General features: G+C 49.7%; 1 protein-coding gene across 1 annotated transcript in view; it reads left to right on the top strand.

Annotated features, from left to right (window-relative positions):
* Positions 1–15,444, top strand: part of LOC142792725 (E3 ubiquitin-protein ligase MIB2-like) — a 126,188-nt gene that overhangs the window by 26,591 nt on the left and 84,153 nt on the right. The window contains exon 4 of the mRNA XM_075885655.1: positions 9,548–9,599. Coding sequence (XP_075741770.1) covers positions 9,548–9,599 — 52 coding nt within the window. The remainder of the gene's footprint in view (positions 1–9,547; positions 9,600–15,444) is intronic.

The following is a 15,444-nucleotide window of genomic DNA, read 5'->3' as shown; positions in this document are numbered from 1 at the left end:
CACTGAGCGCACCAATCGTACCATCATCAACATGCTTTCAATGTACGTCGCAGCGGATCACAAGAACTGGGATGCCGTATTACCTTTTGTTACATACGCCTTTAATACCGCGAAACACGAAGTCACAGGTTATACGCCTTTCTTTCTTCTCTATGCTCGTCATCCGCAAAGTTTCCTTGACACCATACTTCCATTTTCGACGAACGAAAATGCCAGTGTCGCGCAGACGTTGTGTCGCGCCGAAGAAGCTCGTCGACTTGCTCGGCTCCGAACTCTTTCCGCCCACGCTCGCGCGAAAGACCGTTACGACGCAAAACACCCGCCCGTGACTTTCGCTACAGGTGATTTGGTCTGGCTGTGGACGCCTGTTCGAAAAAAGGGACTTTGCCAGAAGTTTCTTTCTAAGTACTCAGGACCGTTTGTGATTACTCAGTGCTTAAGTGACATCACTTACGCTGTCGCGAGAGTGACAGCTCAGAACCGGCGTTCGCGCAAGACGCAAATTGTGCACATTGCCCGATTGAAGCCCTACAACAACCGATCGCTTCTACTCGCTCGGTGAGCTTCGTCTGGCCCGGAGGGAAATGTAACGCGGACTGAAAGAGCGAGGAAGAAGAAGAGATCAGACGCGCTCGAGCGATGGTGATTCGGCAGTGACGGTAGAGCGCTGACATTTTTCATTGAAAATAAACCCATCACATCCGTAACAATATGTTTAAAATGTACAAAAATAAAGCTTTTTAATGACACATAAACCAACTATATAAAACAAGAAGAACAGCCACCACGTCAGTTGGAAAAGTGACAAAAACGATGTGTTCGTGCCGCCGGAGTGAGACCGCCGCCTTAAGGACTCGTTTTTTTTAGTTAGACATTATATTTACGCGACAGCGTTAAAGAAATTCTGGCTGTGGGGTCGGTGTCGTTGCTTGTGAGCGAAAAAGCATATTTGCGGGAGTGAAAAAATTGAAAAAGATGCAAATAAAATAATAACAACGCCAGGCCTGCGCAGAAGGCGGAGCAAAGTCGCAGCGAAATCCAGAAGAGTGGCCTTTCAGAACCCTTTCCGAACACTCGTTGGGTAACTGCTGCAAGCTCACTTGCTTGATACCCACTGCAGCATTAATAATAAACATTTTTGGGTAGTAGGCCGGCATTCGCTGCGCTTTTTTTGTCATTGTTCTGAGAATCGTGGTATTCGCTAAACGCTTGCAAGGAATTTTGTGCTAATTTTTCATGCAGTGTCTGAGGTCCATGAGGAATTATGCCTGAAGTGGGTATGCGCCACATTCCAGAGCACAAGATGCGAACGCCCCAATACCGCAATTTTAGCCCAAAAGCACTTAACCGTCACTTGCCCATATTTTGACGGTATCGACATTGATCATGACTTCGTAGAAATACTTCTTGAAAAGACGAGGTCAGATCCTCTTTACATTCTTAATATTTACAACAGTCCCAGCTCAAGACACCACGGATTTACCACCATTTTTGCTCGGGCTAAACAGGAAGCCCGGAGAAACCCACTCCTCATTGTTGGCGACTTCAATTCTCCAAATCAGTTATAGGGTCACACAACATCCACGCCTAAAGGATGAGCCTTATGGGCCCACATACAGGATCATCAACTCACCCTGCACAACGACTTCGACATGCTTACCCGCTTAGGGAACAGCGTCTCTAAAGACACATCACCAGATATCACCATGACCTCTCGGGTTTACTCAGTGTCACAGGTCCCGTTAATTTGGGAGGCAATCGCCGGGCTAATTCCAAGGGCCGAAGTATCGGCCCCCCCAAACCGCACCACGAAAGCGTGGACAATTTAGAAGTGGTCCTATTTGGCGCGCCAGCGGACGCCGGCTGTGGTCCAAAGAACAAGTCAGAGCCGAGAATTGATAAACAAAACAATATTATATTCTCAATAATGGCAGATCAAAAACAATACACAAGTATGCACACTCAACAATAGTTGAATACAATATGTCACCAATCAAACAACGTACTACACAGTACAATCAGCCACACTCGAAGCAACGGACACAGACAACAATACGCACTACAACGCAGTCGCATGCATTGAAAAACCAAGACTCTTAAAGAATAAAGAGATAGAAAACCTATTCAGTCCAAAGTTCTTGGAACAAAAGTCTGGATGATACTCTTCCGAGAATCACTCACTCAAAGTCCAGCGTTGTTGTCGTTCCGCTGCCCCCGAAGTTTCTCTTCCAGGAAACCTCACGTAGTTCCGATGCCCCCGAAGTTTCTCTTCCAGGAAACCTCGCTCTGCTGCCTCCGAAGTTTCTCTTCCAGAAAACCTCGCTTTTTCACTTGATCTTTCTCCAGGCTCCAAACTTCTTCGCCGGAAACACGTCGGCTTCCCACACGCAGCTGTTGCCACGCGTCTTCGCTCGATAGCGGTAAACACACACTCTTGCCTGTAGCTCGAGTCGTCACCCCTCAGGTGGAAATCATCTTCTTCTCCTGCTTTGTCTCTACGGACAAAACCTTCGCCGACTACACGGCGGAATCCTTACGCGCTCTGGCGCTAAGTTCCGTCTTCTCCTGATCTCTCATCTCGGCTGCTCGATTAAATACCTTCCGCGCGAGATTCCAGAAAGTTCTCATCGTTTCGTCGGCGCGATACGCAGCGAAGGCTGGGGAGAGGGCGAGATGGTTCGAAGGCCGTCCGCGTCGGATGACGCAACCTGGCATCACCCCACCCCTTTCCATCTAGAACATTCGAGGGCTTGCTCGGGCGCCGATGAGAGGAGGTTCGTCAGCCAACCCCCGCTTCCGAGGGGAGAAGGACGCTCGCCCGGGGAGTCTTTGGATGCTTGTTTTCTTTTTTTATTATTGTTGACCTCGCGGCGTCACTCCAGCGTTTCGTCGCGAGAATGTGGCGGCGCGCCCTTTCGAGCGCTCGTTTTCTGACACTGCCCCCACTTTAAGAATATTATCTCATAATATTTAAAACCACACCAACGAGCGCGAACAGTCCCCCCACTCTGAAAGAATGTAACCTAGTCCGTCGCTCATGACACGTCACATTCACAATATATCACTCAATACAGTTGTACATTGTAATTCAATCTCACAACACATGAAACATAACCACAGGTGCATGAGTACAACACTCCATCACATATTCCAGACAATACAAATGTACAAAGTTCTCTCAGTACAACAATTGCACAACCCTATAAATCACGTCAAAGCACAAACACTTCGACACTTGTGACACAGGATAACACAATAACAACACAGCCAAACGCATTCCGATTTGACCTCAGCACCTATACCGTGTACTTCGAGCTGCGCTTGCGTCCTTTCTTGCGGTGCTCGCTCGATCTCTTCTTATTTTTCCTCGTTCTTTTTCGGCGAGCCCTTTCCAACGACGGGGTCTGAGGCGGCGTTTCAGCCATCGTTGTCCCTTCCGTCACTGTTAACGGGTGATAACGTTCAACCGATCCTGTTCGGTCATTCACCCGCTTGTTCATGTCATGACATTGTGCCTGGCTGGCCGACTCCGTCATCTTTACATTGTCGGTCAGTTGAGGTCGTGCCGACGTAAGTCCAGCTGCCCAGCACGCGAACTCATTCAACACGATCATTTTCTCATTCACTGTCCCTTGCACTGCGGCTTCCCCTTGGGCTCGAGTGAGATCCGTCACGGGATGCTCCTCCACTGTATCTCGCGGTCCCTGTGTCGGCGGGGCCTCCATCTTCGGGTCTTCCCCCAAACATTCTGGATCATTCGGCCCTCGCGCCCCGTCGATGTTTCCGATGACGAGGTCGTACAGGGGGGTCGTCATGCATAGAGCCGTAACCTTCCTGCTGAAGTACGGAGTTTCAACCACGATTTCTGCTTCGGGAAGCATCCGAACCGTACTGTCAATTAGGCAGACTGGTTTCGTTTTGCCTGTTAACTCACTTTCCCGTACCAAGTTTTTCCGCACGATAACAGTGGAGCTGCCGGTATCTCTTAACACCGTAACCTTCTTGCCCGCAACTTTTACAGGCAGCGTTGGCATTCCTTTCGTAACACCAGTTGGCTGTTTTGTCATTAAAGCACCCACAATAGGAAGTTTCTCCCCACTTTTCGACTCTACAAATCCGTCGGTGACAGCATCACCATCCGATTTCGGTGCTGTTAGCACACAGGATACCCGGTGAGTTTGACTCACTCCGTTACGACATGCGTTTACTTTGTGTCCAGTCTGACCACACTTGAAACATTTTACTACCGTAGGGCTCGTAAAGTTAGTACGACAGTTGTTCGTGCGATGACCCACTCGGTTACACAGAAAACATCGCGGAACACTCTCCGGTGCACGCTTCTTTTGTTCGGGTGCCAAATTTTTCGAATCTTCGGGACACTCCTTCTTGACTCCGGCCAAATTTGTGCCACCTTGCGCTTCCAAGAATTGATCAGCCAATTCAAGCATGTCTTCAAGTGACTTAGCTCTCCTCTATTTCAAGTACAGTGACAGGCCTGGGTGGCAACTAGTAAGAAATTGTTCTCTAATTAGGAGCTCTCTAAGCTCATCGTACTCCTGCGCTGTCCCTGAAAGTTCAATCCATCTGTCGAAATATTGGCTGAGTCGGGCGGCATACTGTGTAGCCGTCTCACCATCAGCTGGCTTTCCTGTCCCAAATCTGTCCCGGAATCTTTCCACAGTAAATCTAGATCGCTTCAGTAAAGCAGCTTTCGCCTTTGCATAGTTGGCTGCATCGGTCGGCGTCAGCCTACCGTACACATTGAGTGCTTCACCACTCAAGCAAGTACTCAAAGCAGTTGCCCATTGATGTTCCGGCCAATTCTGGCTTCTCGCAATCGTCTCAAATCTGTGAAGGTACGCGTCAAGGTCTTCCTTCCTTTCATCAAATGCTACGAGCAGCTTGCTTGGGTTCAAGCGGAAGCCGTGGTCCTCCCGTTCGCTGCTTTCAACTCTAGCTTGGACCGAAATTTCACTTCGCTGTTGCAAACGGAGCCGCTCAAGTTCCATCTCGTGCTGCCGCTGCCGTTCGCTTTCAGCCATCTCCGCTTTTCTTTCTTCTCTCGCCCTTTAAGCTGCCAACTTTTCTCTCTCCAGCTCCAACTTCAATTGCTGCTCTCTTTCTTCCTTCAGCTGTCGCTCCTTTGCCTCTCTTTCTTCTCTTGCCCTTTCGGCTGCCAACTTTTCTCTCTCCATCGCCTCTTTCTCCTTCTGGCTTACCCACTTCCGTAGTTCGGTGCCAGAAAGACCCATCTTCTCACCAAGAGCAACTAACTTTTCGAGATCCATGGTGTCTCGCAAATAAAGTCTTGCCGCGTGTAAAACGTATCTGCCTAAATCAGTCTATCAGAACACTCTCCTGCACTTGTTAACAAGAACACTGAACAACACACAAAATCGTTCCGATAGCACTATCAACAACTCGAGGCTCTTTCTCAATACTTTGGACACACTGTGCACCAAAAGGTGCTGTCGCGGACGCCAGAATAATTGTCACAGGTCCCGTTAATTTGAGAGGCGATCGCCGGGCTAATTCCAAGGGCCGAAGTATCGGCCCTCCGAACCGCACCACGAAAGCGTGGACAATTTAGAAGTGGTCCTATTTGGCGCGCCAGCGGACGCCGGCTGTGGTCCAAAGAACAAGTCAAAGACGAGAGTTGATAAACAAAACAATATTATATTCTCAATAATGGCAGATCAAAAACAATACACAAGTATGAACACTCCGCAATAGTTAAATATAATATGCCACCAATCAGACAATGTACTACACAGTACAATGAGCCACACTCGAAGCAACGGACACAGACAACAATACGCACTACAACGCAGTCACATGCATTGAACAACCAAGACACTTAAAGAATAAAGAGATAGAAAACCTATTCAGTCCAAAGTTCTTGGAACAGAAGTCTGGATGATACTCTTCCGAGAATCACTCACTCAAAGTCCAGGGCTGTTGTCGTTCCGCTGCCCCCGAAGTTTCTCTTCCAGGAAACCTCACGTCGTTCCGATGCCCCCAAAGTTTCTCTTCCAGGAAACCTCGCTCTGCTGCCTCCGAAGTTTCTCTTCCAGAAAACCTCGCTTTTTCACTTGACCGTTCTCCAGGCTCCCAACTTCTTTGCCGAAAACACGTCGGCTTCCCACACGCAGCTGTTGCCACGCGTCTTCGCTCGATAGCGGTAAACACACACTCTTGCCTGTAGTTCGAGTCGTCACCCCTCAGGTGGAAATCATCTTCTTCTCCTGCTTTGTCTCTACGGACAAAACCTTCGCTGACTACACGGCGCTATCCCCACGCGCTCTGGAGCTAACTTCCGGCCTCTCCTGATCTCTCGTCTCAGCTGCTCGATTAAATACCTTCCGCGCGAGATTCCAGAAAGTTCTCATCATTTCGTCGGCGCGATGAGCAGCGAAGGCTGGGGGAATGGTCGAGACGATACGAGGGCCATCCGCGACGGATGACTCAACCCGGCATCACCACGCTCCTTTCCATCTAGAAATTTCGAGGGCTTGCTCGGCCGCCGATGTGGGGTGAGGAGGTTCGTCGGCGAACCTACGCTTCCGAGGGGAGAGAGTCGCGTGCCCGGGGAGTCTTTAGATGCTTGTTTTCTTTTTTTATCGTTGGCCTCGTGGCGTCACTCCGGCGTTTTGTCGCGATAATTTGGCGGCGCGCTCTTTTTTGAGCACTCGTTTTGTGACACTGCCCCCCACTTTAAGAATATTATCTCATAATATTCAAAACCACCCAAACGAGCGCGAACAGTCCCCACACTCTCAAAGACTGCAACATAGTCCGTCGCTCATGACACGTCACATTCACAACAGATCACTCAATAAAATTGTACATTGTAATTCAATCTCAGAACACACGAAATATATCCACAGGTACATGAGTACAACACTCCATCACATATTCCAAACAATACAAATGTACAAAGTTCTTTCATTACAACAATTGTCCAATACATCCCATCACACCACCATAACAAACATTTTGACTCGCTCGACATACAGTTGTGACGCAGGATAACAACCACATTAACTTAACATATAGCACTGTCAAACACATTCCGATTCCACCTCAGCCCCTATCCTGTGTACCTTGAGCGGCCTTTTTTGTGGTGCTTGCTCGATCTCTTCTTGTTTTTCCTTGTTCTGTTCCGGCGTGGGGTAAAGTATCTATCTATCTATCTATCTATCTATCTATCTATCTATCTATCTATCTATCTATCTATCTATCTATCTATCTATCTATCTATCTATCTATCTATCTATCTATCTATCTATCTATCTATCTATCTATCTATCTATCTATCTATCTATCTATCTATCTATCTATCTATCTATCTATCTATCTGTCTATCTGTCTGTCTGTCTGTCCTTGCCTGTAGTTGTCATGGTCGAACAACGCCGCTGCAGTGCCACTGCTCCACTTTCGCGAAGGGCAGGGTCTTCGCGCCGCCGTCGCTCAGCTTGTCGAGCAGCCTCGGCATTGCAAGCTCTCGCCTCAGGATTTTGCCCGCGAACGCGCGCTGCCGCCGCTTTCCGTTACCTCCGCTCCACAGCCTTGTCTTCCATCCGGCGACTCCGGGTGAAAGCGAAAGCGCGCAACATGCATTACATGTATAGAGTAACTGTATACGCTACCTACGGGAGCAGAGTAGCGCATAGGCCCGCCATCTTGCGGGGTTAGCGACGGTAGTTACGCGGTGAAGCTGTACTCAGTTTTTGCAGGAGACTTGATTAAGCCTGTTGCCGATCGACGAAGCGTGTCGCGCCAATTGCCAGTCGACGTGCCTGGCGTGTCAACAAGCGGCCAAGAAAAAAGAAACAGATGCTTTCGGGACTGTGCCACGGGAATTAAATAGGCAATTTTAGTCTGTCCGGTAACACAAACCGCTAATAAGGCGTAGCGTAGTGCCGAATAGCATGTACCGTACCGCATGGTAAAGTCGTGCCAGCTATGGAAGATGAGCTGAAATTCACAATCACAAAATATTGGTCCTGCAAGTTCAAGGAACGCCCCACCTAGCCAACAGCATTGATTATTTCAGTACGTTTTTTTGAAAATGGCACCGAATCCACCCAAATACTTTGCTGTCGAAGCTTAAGGACATGAATCTAAAGCAAATGAAAGTACCAGTTCGTAGCTAACGATCTAGAGTGCGCACGACAGTCACTTCATAAATGCTAGGTGCACGGCGACCGCTTTTGGTGGTGCGGCCTGTGCACCAGCTTCTCCGCAGTGCATGGTTGCTAGCGGCTATTCAAAGCAAATGCGCTACTGTGCTGCCTAAATGTAGCATATACACTTACGCTATGTACACTTACGCTATGTACACTTACGCTATGTACACTTACGCTATGTACACTTACGCTATACGGATGAATGGATGGGTGAATGTATCCGGCTGTGTTCTTTAGATCGGGTGGTGGCTCGGAGGAGGAGGAGGACGAGAAGGAGGACGAGAAGGAGGAGGAGAAGGAGGAGAAGAAGGAGCAGAAGAAGAAGGAGAAGGAGGAGAAAGAGAATAAGTTTTTAGTGATGCGAAAAAGATAATACATATATAATAATATACATAAGTTATCCGGGGCATGGGTATGCGACGGACAACTCTAGAAAAGCGCCGACAGTGAGAACGTGAGAGGACTCGCATTCGTCGAGCTGATGTGACAATCCGGGCACAACAACAAGCCAGGGAGAGCCCGTTTTAGTGCCCGGATCCGGCATCTGTTGTGCCCAGATCCGGTTGTTGTACCGCCGACCCGGCAGCGTTCCAAACCGCGCTAAATCGCGAATGGGAACGGAAGCGCCAGTGACGGACGGATCCTGCAAACCACGCTCGCGATGTCAAGCACTTGCAACAACGCGGCGCCGTAGCGGGAACGACAGCGTCAACGCGAAGATTGCGGGAGAGCGTTCGTATGGGGGCGAACGCACGCTTTGGGCGGGAGTTTTTCCAGCGGCACATTGGCTTCGGCTGCGACGTCTGCGACCGCCTGTGGTTCGAGGACAACCACTATGATTAACGCATTGGGAAACGCATCTGAACCGCTCATTACGCTCCTCCATGACCGTGATCATGCGCGACGCAATGTGCGCCATGTGAAACAAACGCTGTGGTAAACCCAAACCAAACGTGCCTAACCTCATTTAGAAGCACGGACATGTAACCAATTATTGCGAAAGACTTCCGTGTCACGTCGGGCTCAAAGCACTGTTCGACACCGGGGCCGCACGTTTCAGCTTTCTCTTTCTAACCAGTTTTTTTAACGGAATGCTTTGGCGGCGATTTTTTGAGGCGTCCTCCTTTATCTCTTTCATGTGTACTTGCCTCACTCCCGTGGGCGGACGCCAGTTGTAGGTAGTGAAACCTCAGATTGCTGGTGCCGCTCTCATTATTGTGCTGAAATTAACGCCTCATTTTCCCGAACAAGAAATATACATTCATAAAATAACATTATAGCCCTTCAAGTCGTACTCAACCCGAATAAGTCTTGTGCTGCGTGTTGGAAGGCGGGCTCAATTCCCTCTTTATTTGCAGCTTCCTTCCAAGATGGGGAACAGCTCTTCTACTCCATCTCGACAAGCTACGAGTAAGTATGTGTGACAAAACACACCAGAAAGAAAACTGTAAAAGAAAAAAAAACAATCTGGTGGCTCGGCAGCTTCTTGCATGCAGCTTGATATTCATCGCTTGCACCCCATCAGCTCTACATTCTGCGAAGCAGAGGTGTTCTTCAGTAACCCAAACAATAGATTCGAGCTCTACATTGGGTCACTGCCTATAAGCGAAACACCAATGAGCATATATATAAATAAATAAATATATATATATATATATATATATATATATATATATATATATATATATATATATATATTTATATATATTTAGTGTGGGCATTTGTAACTTACATCGTCCTCATCCCTGCATAATCACAATCACCTTCATCCGCTTGTCTGTTTGCCCTCATTGCCACTCTGGTCATCATCATCGTCATCGTCTGTGTGCTGGCTCTGCCCGTTCGTTTTGCGAGGTCTTTCCTCAAATAAACGCTGTCACAGCCAAGACTACCAAGACTTCATACGTGGTGGAGGTGGATTTTCGGTCCTCTGACCTCCCTCAGCCCGGTATACCCCCTGGAGCTTCGTTCAGGCCGCCGCTTGCGCCCACAGTCAGGCAGCATGTCCCAGACTGAGCCTGCCGGCACTGATGTCATCAACCACGCACCACCGCAAGCTGCCCCTCCTACTTACATACACGGACATCAGCGGGAACCCCCGCTCTTCGCTGGTCTTTGGGGAGAAGACGTAGAAGACTGGCTTGATGACTACGACCGCGTAAGTGCCGCTAATAGGTGGGACGAGGCCGCCAAACTGCGTTACGTGCCTTTTTATCTGGTCGGAGTCGCGAAGACATGGTATTTTAACCACGTCGTTGACTTACCCGACTGGGCTACCTTCGAGCAGCAGCTGCGGCACGTCTTTGGGACACCAGTCATTCGATCGGCCGTTGCGAAGAGGACACTCGATGCTCGCCGACAACATCCCGGTGAATCGTATACTTCATACATCGAGGATGTCCTCGCACTCTGCCGGCGTGTCAATAAATCCATGCCGGAATCGGACGAAGTGCGCCACATATTGAAAGGCATTGGGCCTGTTGCCTTTAATGCCCTCGCTGTGCAAAACCCAGCTACCATCGCTGATGTCGTGGCGACATGCCAGCGCCTTCATGCGCTGGACTCCGTCCGCCTTCAACCAGACATCGGCGACCACCACTCCACGTCAGATGGCCATCTGCGTGACCTCATCCGGGACATTATACGCGAAGAATTGCGGTGCATGGGCTTCACACCTCCTACACCGGGACCTACAGAGCCTCCGGGAATCCCTTACGTGACATCATCAGGGAGGAACTTACATCCCTGACTGGCTCTGCGCCCGTACAGCCATTTGCTTCTCACCCTATACCCACGTACCCTCAAGTTGCTGCCGTGCCTCCCAGCGACGCCCATGCGACATTGCCACGTCCATCCTACGCGTCAGCTGCGGCCGCTACCCCGGTGAACTACCATTCCGTGCCCCCTGACCCTTCGGCCCACCTGACCGCGCTAGCTCCAGGTGCCCCGAATGCCTTCTATTCCCCACCGTGGCGCTCCTCTCGCCCTGTATGCTACTACTGTGGCTATCGCGGCCACATATCTCGTTTCTGCCGAAAGCGCCAGCAAGATAAGCGTCGGAACGATGTGCGTGAACGGGATTTGTACACCGGGGCGTCTTATCAAGGTCGGCGTTATTCGTCTCCCCCGCACCAGTCACCATCTCCTCCGGCATCGACTGCACCACGAAACAGCCGAAACACGAGACGCCGCTCGCCTTCGCCCTTCCACCGTTCCACTTCTCCACTTCGGCCCGCCTCATTCACCTCTAATATTCATTCGGAAAACTAAGTGATGCAGTTTGTGGAGGAAAAACTGCATTCGGAATTAGAACTGAAATTCCTTTATTAGGCTCGTGTAACATGGTTTCTCTGGAAGTGGAAGGAGTGCGAGTCGATGCTTTGTTGGACACAGGTGCGACATTGTCTGTGATACGTGCTGATTTGTGTGAACATTTAAGGAAAGTAATGACGCCTTACGATGGCCGCACGTTAGTTGCTGCACAGGGGAACATCATTCGCCCTTCCGCGCTTTGTACTGTGCGTGTTTTCATCGACGGCATCCGCCATCATGTCCACTTTGCCGTCCTGTCCCGCTGCTCTCACCAACTAATTTTAGGGTCGGATTTTCTATCATCTGCTTCTGCGGCGATTTGTTGTGGACAACGCGTCGTTCACCTCGCTGACACCGACTACATGCTTGACGACGATAATCAGAAGCCACTTCGTCTGGTCGCTGCGAAAGACATCGAACTCCCGCCACTACAAGAGCAAATTGTCAGCATTACGTCCAACGACATCTATCACGGGGATGTATTGGTCTCACCGTCACCACTTTGCGTTCGCAAAGGTATAGTTCTTCCGTCCGGTGTCGTTCGTTTTTGCAATGGCTCGGCACTTGTCACCGCTGTCAACTCTACACCGGAGAAGATCTTACTGCCACAGGGCACTACTGTGGCCCTTGTTGCTGACTTCGAGCCTGTACTCGTCACGCCACTTCAGGCCATCGCATCCAAAGAACCTTGCCTCGGTGAGCATGTTTCTTCCTTCGCCTTTACCACCACAATCAGCAGCGAATTGACATATTCACAGAGGCAGCAGCTGCTCGCATTGTTACAGAAACATGCAAATTCTTTCGATATTTGCTCGTCTAAGCTGGGCCGCACTAATACTACAGCACATCGAATTCAAACTGTTGGGACATCTATTGTACACCGCCGACCCTACCTCGTGTCTCTAACTGAAAGAAAAATTATAGAAGAAAACGTTGCGGACATGCTTAAACGGGAAGTCATCCGTCCCTCATCTAGCCCTTGGTCGTCTCCTATTGTTTTGGTCCATAAAAAGGATGGCTCTGTGCGGTTTTGCGTGGACTACCGGGCGCTCAATAAGATCACATGCAAGTACGTGTACCCTATGCCACGCATTGACGACGCCCTTGATTCCCTACAAGGCGCGGAATTCTTTTCAAGCATCGACTTGCGTTCTGGGTACTGGCAGATCCCTATGCATGAAGACGATAAGGAGAAAACGGCATTCGCAACCCCCGACGGGCTATATGAATTCTACGTGATGCCTTTCTGGCTCTGCAACGCACCCGCGACTTTTGAGCGCATGATAGATACCGTGCTGCGCGGCCTGAAATGGAAAAGTTGCCTTTGCTACCTGGACGACATTATTATCTTTTCGTCAACGTTTCCTGAGCACCTAGAACGATTGGATCAAGTTTTGACGTGCCTTGCCGGCGCCGGGCTTCAAATAAACACGAAGAAATGCTCTTTCGCTAGCAAATATATTAAGGACTTAGGACACGTCGTTAGCAAAGATGGCATCCGGCCCGACCCTGACAAGATTTCTGCAGTCCTTCACTTTCCGCGCCCCGAAAAACCAAAAGAGCTTCGCAGTTTCCTTGGCCTTGCCTCTTATTTTCGCCGGTTTATCCAGAACTTCGATTCTATTGCTGCTCCATTACACCAACTGCTTGCCTCCAACGTCTCCTTTCTGTGGTCTCAAGAATGCCAAACAGCATTCGACCTGTTGAAGCGGGCACTCACGTCTGAACCTCTGCTCTGCCACTTTGACGAAGCCGCACCAACTATCCTCCATACCGACGCTAGCGGCCTTGGTATAGGAGCCGTTCTTCTACAACGCGACAAGTCTTCCCTAGAGAATGTTGTTGCATATGCCAGTCGCGTACTCACCGCTGCTGAAAAGAACTACACTATAACTGAGCAAGAGTGTTTGGCTGTGGTTTGGTCGGTTCAGAAGTTCCGTCCCTAACTCCACGGCCGTCACTTCACAATCGTTACGGACCACCATGCCTTATGCTGGCTTTCTACACTGAAGAACTTGTCCGGACGCTTGGGTCGGTGGATACTACGCTTGCAGGAGTACCACTTTGACATAACTTACAAGTCAGGCAGAAAACATCAAGACGCCGATGCTTTATCTCGTTGCCCGCTTCCAACTACCCATATGAGCGTTGGTGAGAACTCAACCGCCACATCTACCAAAGTTCATACGCTCGCATAAATAACGCAACCCTTTTCGGACGACGAGCCAACATTTATCTCTCGCCAGTGGTCTAATTCATACTGCAGACGCATCATGGACCACCTTTCGGGAGTTTCTCATCCACCAAACGCACGACTCCGTCATCAACTCCTGCACTTTAAGCTGGACAATGGGGTTCTCTACCGCCACGTCTACCACCCTGACGGTCAGCGCTGGGTTCCTGTACTGCCACGCTCTCTTCGACTTCAGGTGCTCGAAGCCTTCCACGACGACTTGACTGCTGGTCATCTTGGTTTTAAAAAAACTCTTGACCGCATTCGATGTCGTTATTACTGGCCTGGCCTTTCTTCTAGTGTAGCTCGGTACGTCGGTTCCGGCTACCCATGCCAGCGTCGTAAACTCCCCACGTCGGCACCTGCTGGACCTCTACAGCCACTTCCGTGCCCTTCGATGCCGTTCGAGGTTGTAGGTGTTGACCTTTACGGGCCTCTCCCCGTCACATCTGCTGGCAAACGATGGATAGTGGCTGCCGTGGACCACCTGACACGCTACGCTGAGACTTCCTCTGTTATTACAGGCTCAGCTGTGGAAGTTGCAGACTTTATTCTTCACGCAATAATACTGCGTCATGGGGCTCCTCGTGTACTGCTTAGTGACCGCGGCAAAGTGTTCCTGTCACAAGTTGTAAATGAAGTACTGCGCGCTTCTGGAACTACTCACAAGACAGCTTCAAGCTACCACCCTCAGACAAATGGTCCCACAGAAAGATTTCACCGAACCCTTGCAGACATGATAGCCGTTTACGTCCAACCCGACCACAAAAACTGGGATACTCTTTTACCATTCCTGACATTCGCTTACAACAGCGCTGTTGAGCGAACAACTTGCTACTCACCGTTTTACCTCGTGTACGGACGCACCCCGACTACCTTTCTCGACGTCTCCTTCTTTAGCAGCCATGGGAATTCATGTCAGTATTCTAGCGAAGAATACATTTCCCGCCTGGCCCAGTCTCGCCATCAGGCTCGCATCAATACTGAAGCGAGACAGCACGAGCGGAAGATCATCTATGACGAATCCCACCGCGTTGTGTCTTTCCAACCTGGTGACGAGGTGCTGCTTTTGACACCTATTCGCACTCCGGGTCTCTGTGACAAATTCTAACCACGCTTCATCGGGCCATACATTGTTTTAGAACAGACTTCGCCGGTTAATTATCGTGTGACACCACTCGTCGCCCCAACAGACCGCCGCTACCGCAGCACAGAGATTGTCCACGTTTGTCGCATGAAAGCTTTCACGCGACGTTCCCCGTCACTTTGACTTACGGCGGCCAGGGTGTCCGCTTCCAAGTGGGGGGCATTAGTGTGGGCATTTGTAACTTACATCGTCCTCACCCCTGCATAATCACAATCATCATCATCCGCTTGTCTCTTTGCCCTCATTGCCACTCTGGTCATCATCATCGTCATCGTCTGTGTGCTGGCTCTGCCCATTCGTTTTGCGAGGTCTTTCCTCAAATAAACGCTGTCGCAGCCAAGACTACCAAGACTTCATATTATATATATATACATATATATATATATATATATATATATATATATATATATATATATATATATATATAGGTGTGCGCTGCATTTCCTTTCGTGGGAGAATGGAGGAGTGAATGCTGCTCGCAGTGCCTCCCTCCCTATTATGTCAATCCTCCCCACCCCTCTTAGGCAACTAGGAGCTTCCCGCCCACCCCCGCCTCCTCTCCC

This window comes from Rhipicephalus microplus, unplaced genomic scaffold, assembly GCF_043290135.1.
Source record: "Rhipicephalus microplus isolate Deutch F79 unplaced genomic scaffold, USDA_Rmic scaffold_236, whole genome shotgun sequence".
Classification (NCBI taxonomy): Eukaryota; Metazoa; Arthropoda; class Arachnida; order Ixodida; family Ixodidae; genus Rhipicephalus; species Rhipicephalus microplus.
The sequence above is the reverse complement of the archived record's forward strand: the minus strand, read 5'-3'. Positions and strand labels throughout refer to the sequence as shown.